Source organism: Lytechinus pictus, chromosome 4 (assembly GCF_037042905.1).
Source record: "Lytechinus pictus isolate F3 Inbred chromosome 4, Lp3.0, whole genome shotgun sequence".
In the NCBI taxonomy this organism is placed as follows: domain Eukaryota; kingdom Metazoa; phylum Echinodermata; class Echinoidea; order Temnopleuroida; family Toxopneustidae; genus Lytechinus; species Lytechinus pictus.
In genome coordinates, this window is record NC_087248.1 from 28,229,201 (window position 1) to 28,254,649 (window position 25,449).

The 25,449-nt window shown below is 35.5% G+C and overlaps 1 protein-coding gene across 1 annotated transcript in view; it reads left to right on the top strand.

Moving 5' to 3' along the window:
- Positions 1 to 24,658, top strand: part of LOC129258745 (N-acetylated-alpha-linked acidic dipeptidase 2-like) — a 43,623-nt gene extending 18,965 nt beyond the window's left edge. Inside the window, exons 15-18 of the mRNA XM_054896973.2 lie at positions 20,264 to 20,522; positions 21,261 to 21,342; positions 22,818 to 22,904; positions 24,225 to 24,658. Of these exons, the coding sequence (XP_054752948.2) occupies positions 20,264 to 20,522; positions 21,261 to 21,342; positions 22,818 to 22,904; positions 24,225 to 24,477 (681 nt within the window). The 3' untranslated portion in view covers positions 24,478 to 24,658. The remainder of the gene's footprint in view (positions 1 to 20,263; positions 20,523 to 21,260; positions 21,343 to 22,817; positions 22,905 to 24,224) is intronic.
- Positions 24,659 to 25,449: the final 791 nt, after the last annotated feature.

Below are 25,449 nucleotides of genomic sequence, written 5' to 3' on the forward strand. Positions count from 1 at the left end.
AAAAAAAAAAAAGGTCTTCAAAATCTCGTCAGGGGGGGCAGAGTGCCCCCCTGCCCCCCCCCCCCCCCCCGTAGGTACGCTAGTGGTTGAGAATACAAGCGTGTACGTGAAAGAGGATGGAGAAAGGGAGAGAAAGCCTGATTGATTCAATCCATATGTGAACGACGGTCCAACTCTTGGAGGGTGGCAATATTGATAGAGGAATTAAACTTCTGTTTATTCTCGTGTAGATCTAAACACTTCGATTTGTCCAATCATAGAGCTAATAGCTCTATGGTCCAATCATGCTAGTACCATGGAGCTATCATGGAGCTTTATCACAAACAAACTTTCATTGACTTTATGAACCAATCAAAGTAGACACACTGGCGTGAATGTAAGCGGTGGGGTCATACCCTTTTTTTTACAAAAAAGTCCTATCCCATACTGCAAGGCAGTCAAGAGTGTATGATGAGATGACTTTGATCAAATCAAGCCGTTAATGAAACATTATGTTCGGACAGTAGTCCCCATATATCTTTGCAATAATTATATTCAATATATAGGGTGACTGCATCATCTTTGAATATAATTTTAAAGATTGTTCACAATTTGTCCGATAATTGTTTATTTTTTTTTAATTTCAAATCATCGTGCTATTTCCATGTATTTATATAAGCCTATTGTGGCCTGTGATGGATTATAATCACTTCATAAGGCATCCCTAGATAATAATGAAAACGACCAATTTGACCAGCAATAACTATTCTGCAATTAAGTATATAATTTTTAAATTAGCAATTAAATGAAGCAATGTGTCAATGTGTCATACATTACACCAAAGCCATCGTTTTTTTTACTGACACTCCCGCCAGACTGGTCTGGAGAAAGAGCGAAGTCTGGTCCAATACAAACAGAAGGTCATTAGGCTGGGTGATGTACAGAAAATGGCTAATTATGATTATTTCCATTGCCCTTTTACACGATTTTGACAAAATATGCAAAAAAATGAATAAAATATGAAATTTTATGTTAAAATAAACTTTGAACAAGAAATTTGATGCACGACAAGTCGGCTTTTCGCACATTGAACATAGCCTCATGTCAATACATTTGGTTTAGATTCATTATTTTGTTCTTTTGATGGCAGCACCAATAAGGCTTTTCTATCTTCTATGCCGCCTTCTCGTTTATAGTATTATAAGCAAACATATTTGTTTTTATTCATTTTTATCTATATTTTTAATTGCACATTTTTATCTCTCTTCTTTATCATTTACTATTGTGAATCTAAATCATTTTTAATTCTCAATTCATTTTTTTTTTCAATAAACCTTAAAGGGGTACTCCAGTCTGAACAATATTTACATCTAAATGAATAGAGTATTTTAAAAATTTTATCAAAATCGGATTACAAATAACGAAGTAATTGAATTTCAAAGTTTATCAATATTTTGTGAAAATAGTTATCTGCACTATCTGCACGTTATCATGAATATTCATTAGGTGGGCTGATGATGTCACATCCCCACTCAGTGGCGTACCTAGGATTTTCCACAGGGGGGTGCAGCAAAAAAGGTCTTCTATAAAAAATAACGGATATTGTACCAGAAAAAATAGTGACAAGCAAAAAAAGGTCTTCAAGCCCGTCAGGGGAGGGCAATAAAGGTATTTAAGCTCGTCAGGGGGGGGGGGGGGGCAGGGATACGTCCTTTGCATGGGTTGTGACTCGTCAGGGGGGGGGGGGCAGACTGCCCCCCCCCCGTAGGTACGCTAGTGTCCCCACTGTCCTTTTTTTAATGTTATTACATTAAATTAGTATTGCTTGATGTGTCTCCCTTATAATGAAATAAATTGCAGCAATGAATATCTGATGCACTTAATCTGTTGTCAATCCAATTTTTTTAGTTCTTGCTAGAAAAAGAATGTATAAACCTAATTCCATAATACAAAAGAACAAGTGGGGATATGACATCATCACCTTGCTCACTGAATATTCATATAAAGACATGCCTAGAACTGTTTCACCGAAATAAGGCAAATCTTTAAAATGCCAAAACTTTATTATTCCTTGTCCGATTCGGACCCAATGTTTTGTTTGCCTGATTTTTATTTATCTCTTTAAATTATATTATTTTTAGCCCGGCTGGAATATGTATCCCTTTAGTTGAATTGAATTGAATTGAAAAAGTGGCATAATGAGCAAAATTTTTGTAAGGGCTGGATAGTATAGTATAGTAATCATTTTCCGTATAAAAAAATGCAAAACGGATGGATAGCCCATTTTCAGTTTAGTCTACATGACTATACTGTTCTTCCATGGGGTCCATATACAATACAAAGTAAAAGGTAAAAAGTAAACACATATGAAAGAAGCATAACATGTACGGTAAATCAAACAGAATAACAAAAGTGACATAATGTATGTTATAAGAAAAGATCATAAAATTAAATAGTTTGGCAAAAATTTACACTAAATATTTTATAAAATGAATGAATTGAATGAATTAGGCTGATATCACGTTATTGAAAAAGGTTTTCACAAGGAGCAAGGAATAATAAAATGAATAATATGAATGTACAAGTGAATAAAATGAATATGTAATGATTGTAAACTGTGATCATAATAACATAAAATTCTGGTTCACGCATACAATTTTAAGAGGACAACAATATAAGAGAGTAAAAACATTGAAAGGAATTCAGGATAAAAGTACAGATTACATTGAGACAAGATCAGACGACATAGAAATAAATATATAAAACATGTATATACACTGATTGGATTCATATGAGAAGTAAGAAATAAAAAGTAAAAAGGATCACGGCTTATTGGACAACATTTATGAAAAAGTTGTCAGCGTGGAAGCAAAAATTCTGACATAAGTATTATGATAAATTTGGACATATTCAGAAAATGTATTATTTCTCTCCTTTCAATTTCTGTTTTTTTTCCTTGGTCGTGATTTTTTTAGTCAGGAGCAAGCGCCCCAAAGCCAAGTTCTCCATCTGCACGCGGCGTGAGTTTATAAGTTGAGTTCCCACCCCACCCCTCCCCCAGCCTTCGTGGAAATGATGAATCCTCTTGATATCATAATACTGCTCGCGCATATTCATTCATTCAATTTTATTTACTTTTATTTACAATGACAATTCACGGGATTTTTAGTTGACAACAGGCCTAATAAACGAGCTGCTTTAATTTATGAGACGCCAATCGTGTGAAAATTACATGTAGATTATTTTTTTATTGACGTATGTTTCGAAAACACATATTTACTGTATGTGCTTATAATATTCAAATTTACATTTCCTTCAGGAAGAATACAATTTATAGGGAAAAGGTATACTCACAAACATCAACGTGTTCCGCTGGTCATGCATGCTAATCAGCTAATGGTGGACAATTCGTCGCCATGATATATATCACAATGTACAGAAGCCCGCGCGAAAGCATATTCCCTCATTTTGTTTTCCAGTGAGAAAGTTCCCGCCAACACTGACATTACGCGCGAAATTTTGAGTTATATCCCGGGGTTATATCCCTGGTTTCACCGTAGAAAATACACGCATACATGTGTAAGGACGATGGAGAGAGAGAGAAAAAATGATGGATTGTTCAGTGAAAATATTAATCCATATATTGTTCACATTAATGTAAGTTTGTGCCAGATGGTACAACCATCTTGGAGGATGGCAATATCCATAGAGGAAAGTCATGAAGAACTGCTGTTTATTCATCTGTAGATGTGAACGTCTTTATTTTGTCCAATGTAGGGTCCATGGTATGACCACGGACCTATGAATCACGATCAGCATACAAATGTTCATTTCATCTTCTTCATGCAGACCTTGTAGTTTGAGCTAGGGGTTAAACCCTTGACCCATGGAGCTATTAGCTCCATGCTTGACCACTGCCAGGAGGACTGGAAAAGTGCACATGCAGAACGTGGATATATAACATCCACATCCAAGTGGGCATTATATGCAAGCATTGCCCGCCTGTAATTACCAATAGTAATTTCATTAGAGATAATCAATACACACCTTGTGAAGATAAATGTATTTAAAAGAAAAAATGTTAATTGATTAATGTTCAAATAATAACGCGTGAATTCATAATTTAATGCAGTCAAAATGTTTTATTTTGGCTAATTTTGCATTCTAAAAGCGAAAAATTCCTCTGCGGTCGCTCCACTTTTGCAGTCAATCATGATATAATTTTCTAGTTTCTAATTCATGTTATCTCGATTTTTAAGTATACATATTTATTTGTTGTTTATTTATTGTAAATCTTAATCATTTCAGATTCTCATTATTTGCACGCTGCTGAGTTCATAGTATTGTGCACAATTTATTCTACGACCGCAATAATGTTTTTCATTATCATTAACGACTCCACATGTACTGTATGATTCCATTGACCTTTAAATAATAAAACTTTGATCATGAACCAATCAAACCACCCTTACATACACCATGGATAGCTTTATGCATACACAGGCGTGGATTTTAGTGGTGTGCTCTTATCATTCTTATTCTGGAATATTTGTAGAAGCGAGTGATATATATATATATATTTTTTTATATTTCAAAACAGTTAAGTGTATGATCAATGGCATTGATCAAATCAATGTCGTTTTATGACAGGACAATAACATTTCCGACATATATCTACAATTTTATTCATTTTATAGGGTAATTACATCATCTCTGGATACAGTTTTAAAGATTGTTCAAATTCTGTCCTTTCCGCTATATTTTCCTTTTCGATTTAATCATCGTGATATTTCCAAGTTTTTTTAAGTTGTGGCCTGTGACGGCATATTATTTCATATGACATCCCTATGCCCGATAACCATTATCTAAATATCTCACCTCTAAAAAGTTAGTAAAACTAGTTTTCATTTCAATTTTAGTTTTATTTTATTGTTCACATGGAAATTCGTTCTGCTCATTTTATAAACATTTGTAATAAAGTACCTAATACTTAAATGATTCGACTTCAAAGAACATTTTTTATCCTTATTTGCCAACTGTGATGTAACAACTAATTTATATTTCGTTTTCCTATTAGGCCTATTAAGTTTTCGTTCTTCTTCCCCTTACTTTCCTCTGTAATAATAAGCACATTACTTTCAACAACTTAAGCAATCTTCAAGGCTCATGCACTCACTACGCTCACTTACATACCCCCTTGAACGACGTTTTAGACACTATTCTGTCTTTCAACTGCTGAAAATTTAATATCCATAGCAATAGCCATCCGGAAAAAAATCTAGATATGCCTTGTCTGTTAACACGATAAGTGAGAAATGGTAGTATTCTTGTATTCACGGAGCCCCATATACATAGCCCTTGATGTGATAACTACTGTAAACTATACATAATATTTGAAAGACGGTTTGGACAACATTCTCCCGACCATTCTGTCCTATGATATAGTAATAATTGAAAACTGTATCACTCGCCTAGTTCCCACATTGATTTACATCATTTACGCTATCGAACATGTCGAATAAATGCACAATCCATCTGGGTCGAGCGAGGGAAAATAAAACTTTCCATCTCCGGCGATCAAACGAAGTCGAGAAACTCCTTCATGAAATTTGTTTCGTAGACAATAAAATCCAAGGATATCCCTAAAATTGCCAGAAGTCAGTGCTAACAATAATGGAACCCCGTATTGACCCCTTGACCCATGGTCTGCACGGTATTTTGTATAGCTCCATGCTAGGTCCAGTAATAGCTCTCTGGTCTGAGGCATTGCATTTATACACTGTAAAAACAGTGGTATTAAAACTGACACCAATTGGTGTTAATAGAGACCACACCCTGAGGTGTGACACCCTAGAGATTGAACATAACACCAAAGAGTGTAAATGTAACAACCATAGGAGTTGTAATAACACCTATAGGTGTAAAACTTACACCACCAATTTAACACCGGTGTAAAATAACTGGTGTGGTCCTCTATGTACACCGGTTAACACCACAGTTTTTGATGTGTACTTTCTGGCAGAAGACGATTTTGTTACAAGCTGTACATGCGTGGAGGGAAGGAGAGGGGGAGATAAAGCTTCAAAGCTTATCACATACATCTCTTTTGGGACATAGCCCCTTGATAGTTATACCAGTGAGAAGAAAACAAAATTTTAAAAAAAGTTGCATAAAATACGAGAGTGGCAAAATCATTTTTCTGTAAAAAAATACTCCCTGCTCACCTGAATAATTGTTTATAGCCTTCATGATTCGTATACAATATTTTTAGCCAACACAACAGAATTACATTTGGCTTTAAAATTTAAGGATGAGCCACCCCCCCCCCCCCCTTCGGATCGTCGTGTATGCCAAAATATGGCAGAAAAATTAAAGGCATATGCACCGTGCAACAATCTTTGGTCCATGTCATATCAGGCCCGTGTTCATGGTGCGTGTGCTTATCTGATTTATTGTTACATGAGCCATGGCAGGACATAACTTTAACATTAGATAATGATTTTATTTTTCTTCAGCTGATTCTGTTATGTTGTCAATTACAGCTGAGCTTCCGAAAAAAGAATACACGGTTTACGGTTATTCAATGTAGACCGTGAGTTTGACCCCGGGGAGTGTAACTTATCATTATGTCAGTGATCTTAAATTTGCAAGGAATCCTGTCCTCCTAGCGCCGACAGTATTGGATTAAACGAAATAATTAGAAGTACAGCAATCACACCACATTGGTTTGCATAGCTTAATACAGTTAGCATTTAAAAACAATCAACAGGAACCATGATCGTAATATTAAGGCTGTGGGAAATATTTTAAGCCAGAATACTATATTTCCTATGTTTTTCAGTTTCATTAGTCATTTTGTGTTTCCCAAACTTTCTGTTCGCCAAGAATAATTCATTATTGTCACATTATTGTTTGTGTTGTTGTTGAATAACTATCATTATTTCTTGTATAAGATATATTATTCCAGAGGTCATTTTTTTTAATTTACTGAACAGTTGCTACTGATGGGTTATTTATCTATACATTGATAATCCATAGATCTGTAATTCGACTTTAAAGGTGCTCCCCGCATCAACATTTCTTAACTACAAAATATGAGACTGGAATCCCCGCGGTGCACAATGTACGATTGGTAAATTGTAATAACATTTGATATAACTTATATCAACATTCCATCCAATAAAATCTTAGCGTTCAGAGTAGTGTTACTGAAATCGAAATTCTGTCTTGTTCGAGCCTCCGTGTACAAGAACAAATTAATTTTGATAATGAAATTCATCCCTATATATAACCTCTAAATTATTGATTGTCCAACATTATATAGTAAAAAATATACAACGCTGTTTACTATACGAACATTATAGTAATTGTTTAAAAGGTTTAAATAAGGGTTAGTGTTTAATTCTTAATTAGTTCATATAGTAAACAGCGTTGTATAAAATGTTAAACAGCGTATTTACTGTGTATTATAATATGGCCCTGTTTACTTTTGATAAATGTTCAATTAGTTAATGTTCTAACAGCGCCCCTTTTCCTTTGGCACAAGTTTTCCTATTATAAAGATTCTGGAAAAACACATTTTGAATTACTGAATATATTATATCGAGCCTCGAGGAAAACAAGGCTGTTGCTAAAATCAAATGATAGGCTATGTACCTTAGTTTCATGGGTTAAATGAATCTCTCTTGATCTAGGCAATTGCCTTCATTAAAATAATATATCATTCCGATTTTTGTTTGTATGAATATGTTAATTGATATTGTGAGCGCTTAGGGCCATTTGGGAAAAGCGCGTTATAAATATTGAGTAATAATATTATTATTATATTATTTTATTAAAGCTTTGTGAGTGCATGGGTAGATAAGTTAGCATGTTTTGCTTTGTTGCAAGAGAGTGCAATTTCAGGAAAAAAAATACGTGCCCTTTTTCCTTGCCCCCCCCCTTCATCTTCGCTCCGCCACCCTTAGAATTCTATGAGCTCTTATTAGGCCATATATGCCAAATATGATTTTCCTTGTCTGATGACAGCTCACTGTTGATTTTGTTCAGTTTAAAGGTACACATATGATTCTTAAAATGTTAGGCAACATACTGTCCACACAAAAATTGATTTAAACTTTTATCCAACTTTGGGTAGTTTTCAAACAAAGCACACATTATTGGTTTAAAACTACCCAGAATTGGATAAAGTTTTAACCGATTGCTCTGTGGACTATATGTTGCCCAACAGTTTTAAGAGTGTGTGTTACAACACTTCTCAAACACACGGTTTGGCAGATGTAGATTACTGAAATGAAATTGTAGCTGTAATTTGAATTAAATCATCTTGATCCATATCCCGTTATTGTATACCAATGCAGATCTTTTCTTGAGTAGGATCGACTGTATTTTGTTTAAATAATAATAACAACACATTGATATAAAGTCAATTTTCGGTGCTCTTCCCATCAATTATTACCACTGCAACTTGGCTGTTACATACAGCTGTGAGATAACTTTGTATTCTTGATATTAAACAGATCTTACTGGTGGAATTTTTTTTTAAATATATCTTACCAACCACCAACAGTATTTGACAACTGTTTGCTATTTAGGCCCACCTTTCACAAATGCAAATTCAATTAAAAAGGCTTTGGTTCATTTAAAATAACTCCATCTGTCATTGTCTGTATGACTGAATCTCTGATATATCGAGATCTTACATCAATACATGTATATATTATATAGGCATCTGTTATATTTCTTAGATAGCCCTCAGCCTACACTTTAAGAACCCCTACATGGTTGGGTCACGGTGATGAGTTGTTCTGATGGGGAATTACACGACTGACTTTGTGTGTTTGTATTCTCTTTAATCCGTTTAAATTATGCAAATTTACTTTTAATGGAAGTCATGTAAATTGTATAATATCCAGTTATCTATGTGATTCATATAAACAATATTCACTTGATTTTTCTGTAAAATGTGCAAAAAAATCTAAGTCATGTCAAGCCTGGCAATTCCAGCCTGCTGCTTCTACGGCTACGCCCGACACATCCCGCCTTGAGTTCCGGGGGAATTACAGTCCGGGTCGGGCATCATTCCTGCTGGATATTTTGAAAGATTTAAAGCTATTCATAATATTTATGTTTTCTCCTTTTCGATAAGATCCGTATAATTGTTCCGTTTGACAATATAATCAAATGTCATTTCAACAGGGTTTTCGTTAAATTTGCTCCTCTGAAATTACATGCAACCTGTTTTGGCCTATATGAAAATGAGGTTATTTGAAAATTGTCTAAGAAAATGAACCTTTCTTCAGCATCCATTACAAAGCATCCGCGTTTTGATAAAAACAAATCGTACAAGGTTGATTTTTTTAATTCTGATTAATTAGACAAATCAATAATTTATTTCATCATTTGTATAATTTTATTTGCATTTGCTGATTTTTAAACAAATATTTCTGTTTTGAAATTTTACGCCCTCTATGGTTGAACATTGATTTAGTATGAATATTATAGAATTATTGTAACTATTTTCTTTGTTAAAATAGTTTAAAAGTAACATGACTTTATACCATAATACAATGATATTATAGTGTATTCCTTTTCCATCTTTTTAAGACCGGATACAATGTATAAGAACTTCTGAAATATTGTCATTTTGTGATGTTTGAAGTCAAATGGCCTACTTTTTTCATTATATTATGTATGAACAAAAAGGGCGAATGGGATGTTTTTCCTTGTCTAATTATACTTCACTGTTGCTTACGTTCAATTTACATGTTCACACATGTAGTATACACTTCTCAAAAACATGCATTCAAACAAAAGTTTGACAGACTTCCCAAATTAAATTGTAAAATGCTATAATTTAAATGAAAGTTAAATAATCTTGATCCATATCCCCGTTATAGTATCAACCAGATCTTCTTTTGAATAGGACTCTATTTTTTATAATAATTATTAAAAATACACACTTAAACTGTTGGGTAAGAAGCTTTCACACAACAATTGGTTAAAAAAATCAAATTCTGGGCAGTTTTCAACCAGTACTGTAGTTTTCACCCAAAGCACACATTATTGGTTTGAAACTACACAAAATTGAATAAAGTTTTAACCAATTGTTGTGTGGACAGCATGACATGTTGCCAAACATTTTAGGAGTGTGGGAAACATTCTAGAATATCATATCTTGCCAACCACCAACAGTATTTGACAACTGTTTGCTATTTAGGCCCATGTGCACCTTACACAAATACAAATTCAATTAAAAGGCTTTGGTTCATTTAAAATAACTCCATCTGTATGACTGAATCTCTGATATATCGAGATCTTACGTGTATATATCTTACGCGTATATATTATATATGTTATATAGGCATCTGTTTTATTTCTTAGATATCCCTTAGCCTATACACTTTGAGAACCCCCTTCATGGACATGATGGAAGGGTCACGGGGATGTGTTGTTATGTTATCATGGTTATAGGGAATTACACTATAGGTACGTGTGTATGCGTTCTCTTTAATCCGTTTCAAATATGCAAATTTTTAATATAAACAATCTTCACTTGATTTTTCTGTAAATGTGCAAATAATTCTAAGTCATGTCAAGCCTTGCAATTCCAGCCTACTGCTTCTACGGCTACGCCTGACACATCCCGCCGTGAATTCCGGGGGAATTACAGTCCGGGTCGGCCCTCATTCCTGCTGGATATTTTGAAAGATTTATAGCTATTCATAATATTAATGTTTTCTCCTTTTCGATAAGATCCGTATAATTGTCCCGTTTGACAATATAATCAAATGTCATTTCAACAGGGTTTTCGTTAAATTTGCTCCTCTGAAATTACATGCAACACGTTTTGGCCTATATGAAAATGACAATATTTCAAAAGCTGTCTAAGAAAATGAACTTTTCTCCAGCATCCATAACAAAGCATTCGCTATTTGATAAAAACAAATCGTACAAGGTTGATTTTTATGCTGATTAATTAGACATATCAATAATTCATTTCATCATTTATATGATTTTATTTGCATTTGCTGATTTTTTAACAAATATTTCTGTTTTGAAATTTTACGCCCGCTTTGGTTGAACATTGATTCAGTATGAACATTATAGAATTATTGTAACTATTTTCTTTGTTAAAATAGTTTAAAAGTAACATGACTTTATACCATAATACAAGGATATTATAGTGTATTCTTTTCCATCTTTTAAGACTGGATACAATGTATAAGAACTTCTGAAATATTGTCATTTTGCGATGTTTGAAGTCAAAAGGCCAACATTTTTTCATTATGATTATGCATGTACTGGTAAAAGAGTGAATATGATGTTTTTCCTTGTCTAATTATACTTCACTGTTGCTTACGTTCAATTTACAGGTTCACACGTGTAGTATACACTTCTCAAAAACATGCGTTCAAACCAAAGTTTGGCAGACTTCCCAAATGAAATTGTAAAAATGCTATAATTTGAATAAAAATTAATAATCTTGATCCATATCCACTTTATAGTATCAAACAGATCTTCTTTTGAAAAGGATTGTATTTTTTTCATGATAATAACTGAAAATACACTCTTAAAATGTTGGGTAACATATTATTGTCCATACAACAGTTGGATACAAAAATTATCCAACTATGGGTAGTTTTCAACCAATACTGTGATTTTTTTACCCAAAGCACACATTATTCATGTTATTGGTTTAAAACTACACAAAATTGAATTGTGTGGACACTGTGTTGGCCAACATGTTGAAGAGTGTCTTACCAACCACCAACAATTTTGACAACTTACTGTTTGCTATCACAGCAGTTCAGGCCCACCTTTCACAAATGCAAATTCATTTTAAAAAGGCTTTTGGTTCAATTAAAATAACTCCATCTGCATGACTGAATCTCTGAATTTATCGAGATCTTACATTTGAGAACCCCTATACTTTTGGAAGTGTCGCGGTGATGTGTTGTCCTGATAGGGAATTACACGACTGTGTTTGTGTTCTCTTTAATCCGTTTCAAATATGCAAATCATTTTAATGGATGTCATGTAAATTGTATGCCCAGCTATCGATGTGATTCATATAAATAATCTTCACTTGATTCTCGGTGAAATGTGCAATGGGAGCAATACTCGAATTGCGTTGAAGCTCTGAATTTTAAAACTTTCTCTGAAACTTTAACCATGTTATTCTGCTCTAGTTTTGATATTTTTATATAACTAGATTTACGAAGAAAAAAGAGCTCAACATAAGTATGAAAGGGATGATGCATGCTAGATGCGGGACTTTAACTTTCCATGCATGCGAGGCATGGAAACCTCTGTGATTTATCTTGGCCAAAAATATGTTATTTCGCTCATAATAAGCGCTTCCTTTTTTGTATGATTAAGAAACTTCAGTGATATTCAAAACAACACAGGAGATGGATGTGCAGCGATATAGAAACGTTTCATCGCATGAACATTTTCATATAGCATGACACGAATTAAATGCCTCTGCCCGTGAGGAGATACTTTGCTTAAAAATTGCTTGCTGAAAAGCGGAAGAAATAGTACTTTGGGACTCGACTCGGGGAGTGTTAACCCATATTTAGAGACAGATGACACCTTTGTTTTCCCACTGAAATATCCATAAAAAGGGCTAAGGGTCAAGAAGGTCGAGAATGGTTTCTCAATGCTGAATAGATTACCTACATACTAATAGGTCCATGATGTGACCATACAGCTATTACACACTGAGGGATATAGTATAGTTTGGGAATCTAAAAAAATAGTTGAATTTGAATCAATAAAGAAAAATCAGACAAGAATAATGCTGAAAATTACATCAAAATCGGATGTAGAATGAGAAAGTTGGGACATTTTAAAGTTTAGTTTATTTTTCACAAAACAGTATAACACTGGTATATGCACAATTTAGTCACATGCAAATGACAGAATCGACGATGTCTCTCACTGACCAGTTCTATTGTGTTTTATTGTTTGAAATCTACAATATGTTAATCTTTACAGATTTGGCAATAGCTGATGTGACCATAGCTCCATGGTGTGACTAACAATCGTTTACCATGTCATTACCGAGTCATGCAAGATTGATTGTTTGAACGTGATTCTTATCAAAATCAATCACTCATTTCATCATTTGGATAATTTTATTTCCATTCATTGAAATAGAAATACGTTCGAGTGCTAATAATGCCTCTCCATAGTGATAAGACACAGTACGAACGGGCGCGGTTCTAGACGATTTTTTTTTGTGGGGCGTGATGCACCCACAAATGTAATAACACTTTACCTACAAATGTTATAACGCCCACAAATGTAATAACACTTTACCCACAAATGTAATAATTCACTTTTTGAAACAACCGGGTCTGGAAAAAAGACTTTGGACTTATACAATAGTTTTTTAATTAACCGGGCTGGAAAAAAGACTTTGGACTTATATAATATTTTTTTAAACAACCGGGTCTGGAAATAATACTTTGGACGTATATCATAATTTTTTAAACAACCGGGTCTGGAAAAAGACTTTGGACTTATCTCCAACAAAGACTTTGCATTTTTGTGCTTTATGAAGCCATTACTATATGATTTTAGTTTAGAACGGATTAGCCAAAGATCCCTTCAAATTTATTACATTTGTGGGTAAAGTCATTATTACATTTGTGGGCGATCAAACATTATTACATTTGTGGGTAAAGTGCACTATTACATTAATGGGTGAAATTATTACATTTGTGGGTAAAGTGTTATTACATTTGTGGGCGTTATTACATTTGTGGGTGAAGTGTTATTACATCTGTGGGCGTTATTACATTTGTGGGCGATTATTACATTTGTGGGTGCAACAGGGCGCTTGAGAAAATTTTGGCGTTGGTTTACTCATTACAATGAAAATGACCTATTGTTGGTAGCCTTATACTGACCAATAAGCTGTACACCCCCTCCATTAAAATATTTTTAACATGCGAGCGAGCGTAGCGACCGAGCGAAAAAAAATCACACTATTAAAATGATTGAGAACACCCTGATGGTTGTTAGGGCATTTAACGATAATGGTGGGGGGGGGGGGGGGTTCTATATGATTCTTGCGTTAAGGATTTTTTTCTAAATAGCGATGTTCTCAAATTTTAGAGACCTTGAATGCAAAAAGGTTTTATAAACATAGCAAGATACGGGGTTTCATGTAATGACACACTTTTATTACGAGGGACTGTGGTGACCAGGTATAACATTTTGAAGTGAAACCTTGCATTTGGAGCACTTTGTGAACATCCGAATACATCTTCAACATCGTTAAATTACTTAATTGGATACTCAGCATGCATATAGGCTGCAAAAGAATACACCCCAATGATCACGAGCTGCCTTGTATAACATATAAGTCAACACAATAGAGTATTGTGGAGAATAGAGTCAAATCATTAGGAGACCGGGCAATCTTGTGAGACCGCGACGTTTGTAGAACGAGCTGACCAAGGTGTAAACATATAGGTATATTACAGGCAATAAGTATATTACAGGCAATAAGTATATCCCGCTGTTTTTCTTATGTTCTTATAATAAAGAACCATGGTTTTCTCATTTGCTTTCCTCGGATGAATAAAAATTTTGGCATTGAAGATGATCGCCCTTTATTTTCAATTGGTCTAAAGCCGATTCTTCCAAATGCCAACTCGTCTACTATCATAATTATGATTTACTATCAGCCCGTCCACTATCCACATGGCCTAATTTCCAATTTGTCCACTCACCAAAATAACCAGTTGGTTTAAAAAAGCTTGTAGTATTTTCCAAATGTTATCCTTTTTCATTTCTCAACTTTGCCCATCGTCTTCGAGAGGACATTTCCCTTGGATACCAGTTACTTCCACTTCTTAGCAATAAACATGCCAACAAGTGGTCAATAATGACCCTCACACAGCACACTCACCTGTGACTCACTATAAATTCTCTGAATTGGTACCTCTCTCTCCCCTCTCTCTTCGTTCACATCCTACATCACATTTGAGATGAAAACTACTACTTTCTTCTTTGGCACGCTTCTCAAAGTTTTCTACTTTAGTATACGTATTTTGAGAACGTCGTCAAATTCCATCATCTCACTTGGAGCAAATTAACTTCATCCACTGTGTCTTCCATTTCATCTCACATACAAGTTATCGTACTACCGTTTCTCCGTCAAAAATAAAAAATACCGCTTGTGCTAGCCAAGTTAGTTTTGTGATAATAATATGTGTAGTTTTGTGTATACACGTACACATACAAATACTGGGATCGTGCAAAAATTGGAACACTTTGAATACATGTATATTGGAGGATTGTCTGTCGGATTTCTCTACACGCATAAAGTCGGTAAGAGGAGATTGGCTCTTTAGTACTTGGTTGTAGTTCCTCCAAAATACTTCCGATGGAATTTTAACTGGAGATGTGGCTTGTTTCCATTACATCTTATAGTTATAACCAACCCCCGCTTCAAGCCAATTACTCCATGTATCACTTGGATTAAATACATTGGTATTAGACTAACCACAGGCTTGGCCTTTAAAAGTCAAGGACACTTTCACCTTAGAACACCGTTATTTAAAAGCAGAATTGAACCAAAGCAATATAGGATTGCTTCCGCGATTCAGACCATGTTCCGACCCCGGTTCCGACCAACCATATACCTTAAAAATTGTGTCACGACCATCCACCCCCTTTCAATCCATCCCTCTGCCAGCAGCCTCTGCCCTGCAGTGGTCAGTCCAGCAGAAGCTAACGAAATATGGAGAATAATACGAACCACGTTCCTGCCAAAAGAGGCAAACACAGTGCAATGCCCTGCCAAAGGAAAATTTATCTGGTAAGTGGATCAGTTATCATATTTTATGTTTGGGTGTATGTGCGCGAGTGAAGGTGTACCTTTTAACTCGCAAATTAACTACAATAACAAAGCAGGAACTAGGGACATGTACACTACATGGTGTAAAACGACACAAAATATTGGAGAAGTGGATGATTGTAACAGAGTAGTTTTTCCGGAGACACTGCACATAAATTGTTATATTCCTGCCATTGGCATTGAACGGATATGTATCTCACATTCTCACTGATCAAATAATGCGAGCGCGATGCGCCATCTCAAAAGTTTTGATATTCAGACCTAAAAAGGGACATTATGAGCAATTTTTGTAATCATCCATGATACGTACCTGTCTTGCTAAACAAATAATGCAAGCGCGAAGCGCGACTTGACATTTTTGTATATGACCCTAAACAGTGACATTTTTAAGGACCTTATTTTAGGAATCCATTAAGAGAATATTACTGTATATCTCACCATAGCCATCTAACGCGAGTGCTAAACGCTTGCTGATTTAGAACAAAAGGAAAAAGTATAGATGTGATGTATATTTTCTGAATAAAGTGTCAAGAAATATAGATTCTCATGAAAAGGTGATTTTTTTTCTCGCTCGCTTGGGAGATAATTATGTTAAGCAGCTTTTTGGCACATGCGTCTTATTGTGCCCCTCTTTTTCGCCCACAATCCTTTTCACAGTGGCGTACAGACCAAAAAAAGGGAAAGAGATAAGGGTGAGGTATGATATTATATTCTGAATATTATGTCAAAATCTATCACAAAATTGGATCTTTGTAATAAAATTGTCATTTTTTTGCTTGCTCGCTTTGCTCCCTCACAACTTTTTTTAAAAGATAAATTTTGTCCGATACGCCATATCTGACCCCCTCAAAAATTTGCCTCACAGACCCTGATTGAACCTTTGATCAATAAGTGTGTCTCCACGCATAACTATAGCACATGGCTGTTTCTATTCCATTCCATACCTTGTTTTTATTCAGCAATAAGTCATGATTAACTATTTTTGCCACCTACTGTATGAAAAGTAGGGTAACAATTGTATTTATTATTATTATTTTTAATTACTTATTTTATTATTTGTTGTATATTCATTCCTTTTTTTACGAAAACAAAACAGACCAAAACATTTAAATACATATGAAACAAAAAACTGAGCAATAAGATATCAGCAAACAATAGGGGGATTACTTCCCGAAAACAATAAGCTTGTTGATCGACGATCTATGAGACATTATATAAAAGAAGATCATTCTAACAAGAGGGGATAACGTTTTAACAAGTTTGTCGCTACTTTGAATTTTCAGTGTACCAGCACCTCACCATTTGTGATATATTCAGCATTTTTTTTTTACACAAGACATGGAATACGCTGCAATTTAGACCCTTTAGTAAAGGGTTCGCACAGCAGACTGCTTACGCGTAATAAGATTATCTTTACCTGCTGCTTTTTTTAATATTATAGTTTAATGTAAGCGTCATTGTAGAGTCTGATCTAAAGCAGGCATGTTGAAGGTCGCACGCGCCCGATGACTGTTGTCGCTAATCATGGATCCTACAAGTCCACCCCAACAATGGTCCGGGCTGAAAATATTTATATCTAACTAAATAAAGTAAAATTTACAGTGCAATATGCTGAATATTTCATCAAAATCGGAAAACAAATAAGTTATTTAATTTTAAAGTTTATCAATATTTTGTGAAAACAGCTACATGCACATCGTCATGAATATTCATTAGGTTGGCCGATGTCACCTCCCCACTTTCCTTTTTCTTATGTTATTACATGAAATCATAAATGTTTCATTTTTCCATTATGTAAATGATATGTCTCATTTATGATGAAATAAGTTGCGGCAGTAAATAACTACTGCATTTAATCTGCTGTCCATCCAATTGTTTTAGTTCATGGTAGAGAATGTTTGAATAAACCTAATTTCACATAATAAAAGTCAAAAGAAGAAGTTGGGATATGACTTCATCCGCCCACCTATAATGAATATTTATAAAGACATGCCTAGAAGAACCGTTTCACCGGAATAATGCAAATCTTTCAAATTCAATACTTCGTTATTTGTTATCCGATTTTGATAAAATTTTCAGCATTTTGCTTTGTGAATTTTACTTTATATATTGAGATATAAATATATCCAGCCTGGACCATCCCTTTAACAATATATTTTGAGAAAAAGTGTCCCCTGCAAAGAACTCGTACAACATTTACGTAGAACCCGTTTATACTCAATACGCCCCCATATTCCCTTCCTCTCAATAGAAGAGAGCTTGTATGACTTGTGCGATCGTGCCCCCTTGATTAGGTGCATATTTCATAATTGGTGTTTCCTTCTTCTTTTGTATCATATTCTCTCTTTTAGTGGAGCCCCACCCCATTTATCCATGGCCATCTCCACGTTCCTTTCATATTTGCGTTCAGTATGAGTGTTATAATCCTTCTCGCTTCTTTGCTTTTGTTCTCATTTTAAACGCATTCATTCAATTAGTCATAAGCCTAATTTCAGAAATGTTTAGTTTATCTTTTGAAAATTTTGATGTGATTGAGATTATTGTATTCAGTTTGCTTTGCTATAACACGATGATTTCCATCTGTTGATTTTGTTTAAAATTGATTTGTATGTTCGAAATTGAAAATAAAATGAAAAGGTGAAAAAGGGGAATTATTATTCTTTAGGATGTTGTCTAACTCTAAGCTAATGTCTCCTTTAAAAGTTTCATTTTCCATATCTATTCTTCATGTTTTTATTCGCTGCGAATAATGAGTGTTCAGCTAATGCGATGAATGCATACAGTATGTACATTACAAACAAAAGCAAAACTATAATTGGGTAAACTTTGCATTTTATCTATTTTTTCAATATACAAGAACTGGAGTAAAGTCAACCGTAACTTTTAACCCTTTTGCCAAAACGCTTTCTGCAGGGATCTGTGGAAAATAGCACAGAACAGTAAAAGATTTAAAGTGCGATAAATTAATAATAACATTTACAATTCATATAATATTATCAAAGTCATGCTGTGATATCGTACTATTCGAAAACTGATGAAGGTGTTGCTGGAGTTTTCCCAGTAAATTGCAAAAATAATGGGATTGGAACAGTCACTTTATCAGCTCATATTTTTTATGTTTCCTGTTCGACGGTGCCACCAAATTCTGGGTCTTTCATGATCCGTAAAAGTATAAAAACAACACAAACGCGACATACTACCATATTTCCATTTTCAGGACTAATAATGGATAGTTCTGATATTCTGTACTGCCAAAGAATGCTGCAGAATACCGCCGTGTAGTCGTGTTTTTTCATCTACAACGCATGCTCTACCAAAATTTATTTTTGTTTTCAAACTTATTCTAATTACTGAAGATATCGGTGTAAATGTAGAATTCACTGTAAGCCTGCACTGTTTTTTAAATTTTGTGAAAGTCTGGGAGTGAGATTAAGCGCATTGTGGCCGCAATCGAGAGGGAGAACGGATACTCCCTGTAGGATCGTAAATCCCATCAGCGAAGTGATTCGCTTGGGCCATTCAGGGCCAAACGGCCATTAAATTCTAGAAGTGGCCTTCTGGAGGATCATAAAAACTAACTTTGCTCTCGAAAATTTTGAGATGAAAATCCGTTAAAAATAGTTAAAAATTTAGACACTTTTATGTAAGAAGTGGCTCTCGTTTTATTGAGAGTAAAACGAGAGAAATTCCTGCTCGTGTTCATAGTGATGTCCACACCAGAGTTTTGAAACAACACCAGTTTGGAATCAAATCGATGCTGTTTTAATACTAATTGATGTTGTATAAACACCTATCTGGTGTTAGACCAAAACCAAACTGGTGTTGTTTAAAGCCTCTCTGGTGTGGACGTATATAGATACCAGGTTGGTTTTAAATCAACGTGTGTTTTGCAGTGTGGAGCCGTTCCAATTAATTGTAGCAAAGTTAATGATCTATGACTTAATAAACAAATAAAATAAGAAAAAGGGGAGTTAGGAATTGGAAAGGATAGTATTGATCTAGTTAAGGATTATACCCCTACTTCTTCAGTGAGAGAAAAATATGATTTTTTATTCTTTCTCTCAAAATCATCTCAGCGGTTATAATCATCATGAAACATACACTCTGAAAAGGTTTACCCAATATTGGGTAAAATGGGAACATGCATGTTGGTTATTTTGCAAATTTTACAGAATTTTGCGTTGAAATAGCCCAATATGGGGTTGAATAATACTAAGCACACATGCGTGTTCCCTTTCTAACCAATATTGGGTAAAATTTTACTCATTGTTTTTAGAGTGTATTATACGTAAAAAAATTCAGGGGTCTGTTGATTAAGGTTCTTATAATTAGAGTGGTCGCGAATGTGAAATTTTGCTCAGCAAGTTATAAATTTTTTTTTTTTCGATATCTTTCTCTTTCTTCTAGAAAACATACAACATCAACTTCTACTCACTATATCACACGTCGTACGAGACAGTTCGACTAATGGATACATTCATCGATCCCGAGTACAAATACCATCAGGCGATAGCAAGGACCTTCGCAGAAATGGCGCGAAATTTGGCGGAGAGGGTGGTGTTGCCGTTTGACGTCGAGGCGTATTCTAATGATCTCACGTCGATGTGGCTGAATCTGAAAAACACGTCACAGGCGAGGGATATAGAAGCGCACGATATCTCACTTGGTATGCCCATTGGAATACACATAAACTTTGATATGTTTCGTTTTCTTTTTATATCACACCATCACACGCACATCAATATACACACCCACACGCACATCATAAAACTCTCCTTTCGGCAGTGTATGTATACCCCAATGGCAAAGTTTATATATTTTATTGAAAAATGCAGGAGTCCGGCGTGTCGCCGAACATAGATAATTTTTTTTTAGCAAAATCATACTTCATCATTTGACATCATTGAAGACATGCCAAAAAATCCTGCTTATTTTTAGCAGCCGATTTTTAAAGTTCCACGCCATTTTTTTTATTTAGGCTTTAGCAAAGTAATTAAGCTTCGTAAGTTTTGTGTTAATCGATCCTTGCATAATCTCGCCATGCTGTCGCCGAACCTCGCTTCCTTTTCTTTTTGTAATGGTTGCAATTTGCTTGCAAGAAAGAAAATCCATTGGAATTTTTTTTAACCCTTAAATCATGTAACCTGTAGCTACTCAACGACTTGGAAATCTAACAGTTCCGTTATGTTTTCATAAATTATGTAACCAAATATTCTCATTCACAACATTTTCTCATCGGCTGTATTTTGTTACCAAATAACCCCAAAGTACTCATTTTGTGCATTTGGGGCTAAAGAATGAATGAACATACAACTAAGAATCATGTTTCAGAAGACTTTATATACACCCATTCTTCTTACTTACATTCTTGGTTTTGCCGATATATACTTTCAATCACTTTCAGAACCTCTCGAGCGGACGATTGCCGAGTTTGCAGTGACCTGTTCACAATTTAAAGAGAGACTTGAATCTGTGGACACTCAAAGGTAATCAATATTTATGTAATAGAGAAATGTTGTGATCACAATCATAGATATCAGTTAAAGGGGGCTGACGGACGATTGGTTTAAAAAAGAAGTGATATAAAAAGAGGAAAAATGAAAGAATATTATTGAACAGAGTGTACCTTTTATAGCGTAACTATAATTATGATGGAGAAAAGTGAAGAAAAAAAAAACAAGATATCTAATCTCTTTAAAGAGAAGGAACGGCGGTAAGGTTACGATCCCCCCGCCCCTTTCTCTCTCCCACCCTCATTAAAGGAGAATGAAACTCTTGGAGCAAGTTAGCTTTTGTGAAAGCAGAAAAATCAAAGAATAAGATCAACAAAAGTTTGAGTAAAATAGGACTAGCAATAGAAGAGTTGTGAGCATTTGAATGTCGAGATCACTAATGCTATGGAGATCCTCCCATTGGCAATGCGACCAAGATCTATGATGTCACAGATGAACAACTCTCCCCTTTTGGACACTGAAAATATACCCCAAAACATCTCTTTTTGCTCATTCTAATCATGTGACAAACGATTCATCAATGATATAATGTTGTGAAACCTCTGTACTTGTCCTCTCATATAAAGAGAAAACCTCACCTTGTGATAGACTCTATAAAAGTGAGAATATAAGTGAAATAAGTACTAAAGTAATGAGGGAGTTGTACGTGTGTGACATCACAGATCTTGGTCGCATTGCCAATAGGAGGAACTACATGGCATTAGTGATCTCAATATTCAAATGCTCATAACTTTCTTATTATTCATTCAATCTTCCTCAAACTTTCAACAATATGTTTCTTTGATTTTTTCTATTTGATATGGATTCAGCTGGTTTCAAGGGTTTCATTCTCCTTTAAGTTTACCACAATGGCTGCATCTGATCGTGACACTGATATTTCGTCGAAAATGGATTTATCAAAATTATGGTAGGGACAATCCCGTACAAATGAAGGTTAAATTTTTTTTTTTTACAATTCATTCCTTCGACTTATAACCCGATCTTTTCCTTGACTTATATATCCCTCGACTTATAACTCGTTTCATCGACTTTCAACTCTTTCCCTTGACTTATATATATCCCTCGATTTATTGTTCCATCGACTTAGATAACTCTTTCCCTTGACTTATCTTCGACTTTATAACTCGCCCACTCGACATATAACTCGTTCCCTTGACTTGATATCCCTCGACTTACAACTCGCTCCCCGACTTATAACTTTCTCCCTCGCGACTTATATACTCGTTCCCTTGACTTTTATATCCCTCGACCTACGGCTCGTTCCCTCTATACAATTTTACCAATCGTTCCCTTGACTTATATTCCTCGACTTAATTATATATCCCTCGACTTATTACTTGTTCCATTATCTTATCTTCGAATTCTAAATTGTTCCCATGTCGCCTTAGTGGCTCCGTGCTTTCCCCTGTCCAATCCACATTTTTATTTCCCTTTTCTTATGTATTCAGTACGGTAGCTGTTAGGCAGGTCAACGACCAAATGATGCTACTGGACAAGGCTTTCCTTGGTGATCTACCCGGGGATACACTGGATAGGTAAATATTACGATGCATATCGTTTCAAATTAAACTATCACAGTTAAAGAAAAAAAAAATCTTTCACGTAAGTAGAAAGTACCAACTGACGTCAAATTCGTTTTACTAGTGATTGAAACAGAGCTGTGTGTGTGTGTGTGTGTGTGAGAGAGATATCTGTAAATAATTGATAAACGCTGAGCGAAAACTAATACAAGAACTGAATTTACAGTTGTAATATTCTTACTAGACCTGTAGAAATCCACGCCCATAAGTAATAAAGATTCTGCGAATTGCCATTTCTAAGTGGTTAAAGATGAATTATATTTATTTCATTATTTGGGGTAAAAAATTTCGATCGCATAGTTCGGTCGTGACTGCGTCAAGAAATTTTGACTAATACTCTCTAATAATCAAAGTATTGAAACAGTGGCAGCACCATGCTTTTAAAGCTGGTGTGGCAAATGGGGAGCATTTTTTTTTTGGGGGGGGGGGGGGAAGGCGGACATGATATTTTCCTCTTTCCCCAAATCGACCGCGAAGTGCGAGCTAAAATTTTTAATACATGTTTAGGCCCTATAGTGATCTGTTAAGGACTGCTGAAGTGATCGGTGAAGGTGATATCTCACCAAATAAAGAATGTGAGCGCGAAGCACGAGCTGGAAAGTTTTAATATCCTGCGATGATAGTTGTACGTTATAAGCACTCTTTAAAACCATATAAACAAGAAGGGTATCTAACTAAAATTTTCATCACTTTTTTTATTATGAACATGCAGGATGCGTATCTCGCTAAACAAAATGAAAGCTCTAATCACGGGAAGAATAATTTGTGCATATTGACTTGAACACTGGATTTTTCAGTCCCATGTCACCCTATTGAACAGATCATTTATTTATCTCAACCAACAGCCACTGCGAGCGCTAAGCGCGTGACAAAATTTGAATTATATATCATATATGACTTGAAAGATTTGTGCTAAACTGACCGGATGAGACAATTTTCGAATTTTGATGAATGAAAATGCAATTTGGAGCACTTTATCATGCAGCTTGAGTAGGATATGCTTATGACAGCATTCATGCACTATAATTTTTTTTTTCAGTTTTCAGGGGGGGGGGGGGTAGGGTCCTTTGGTACCGCCGCCGCAACTGGATGGAAAGGAAATCATCCTGTAATTAATGGCCGAGGAGTGACAAGGTTTATGATATAGGGAGGAAAAAGCTGTCACTTTTTGGCCCTTTTCCACCCATTTCCCCATTTGGAGTGTATAGGGGCCTAGCTACGCCGGGATATGCGTATGGTTGTTTGAACTCATTATATGCCAATATCTTTTCCCAGGCATCTTCTCTTTACCGGACGGCAGACACAGGGGCGCTCAACGGACAATGTGCCATCGGGAACCTTTCCCGGCATTCTCGATGCCCTGCACGAAATCGACGATGATCCCGATCAAGTGGGTCGCTGGAACCTGGTCGCCCAGCAGGTCGCCATTCTAACGCACGCTGTCGAAGCTGGCACGTCGGTCTTAAGAGATGTGACGTCATGGATTTTAATGTACATACGTTGTGTTTTTCATCACTTTTCCACTTAAATTTCCATATCAAATCCCTCATAATCATTTTTTTTGTTTACTAGGCCTAAATACCCCCACCCCAATGAAATTTCTCTTCTATTGATGTTGATTCACGGAATATAATCATACTATCATTGGGGCTTTGGGAATTGTTTTATTGTATATGTGATATGTCATTCTAGATTTAGATATGAATCAATTCTGATATTGTACTGTCTTGTTATATAACTTAGAAACAACAAAATGCAAGAATTGAACAGTCGTGAGGATGAGAAATGTCAAATGTATTGCTGTACACATGGGTGACCAAATTATTTCCACACACCCCCTAAACGAGTTTATCTCTGTGTGCAAAATAACCCCCTAAACAAGTTTTCCGCTAGCTTCATTTACACATTTTGGCCCCTAAACAATTAAGTTGTCGCCAGAATATGACCCCTATTCATGCTGGGTATTGCATGCCCCCCCCCCCATCGGGAAGAACCTGAACACTTTTCAGAGACGAGGAAAAAGCCCCCCCCCGGGGGGGGGGGGGGAAGCATGCCACAAACACGTTTGGCTAGTCAAAAAGGAAAAAGCTGTGGAAAAAAATACCCTAAATACGTTAGACCCCCCCCCCCCCGATTGACCAGTCTGTCAAAACCACCCATTAAAAAAAGAAATCCGTGTTTTTAATACCCCTTAAAGAGTGCACGCGCGGCCCGCGTCCAAAACTGAAAAAAAACCCACCCCTTGAAATGCGTTTATTTGGTCACGCATGTGTATACAGCAATATATTTGACTGCCTCCCCCCTGGGAGAAAGCGAGAACACTATAAGACCGGGAGAGAGAGGGGGGGGGGGTAGGGAAAACAAAACGGAGAGAGGAAGAAAACAAGAGGTTGGGTGAAGAAAACAGATGATCAGTAAGAAGCTAGGAGGAAGAAGAAAAGGAAAGGAAGAACTGGGGGAAGAGGATAAAGAAAAGGAGTATTAAGAAAAAGAAGGATGA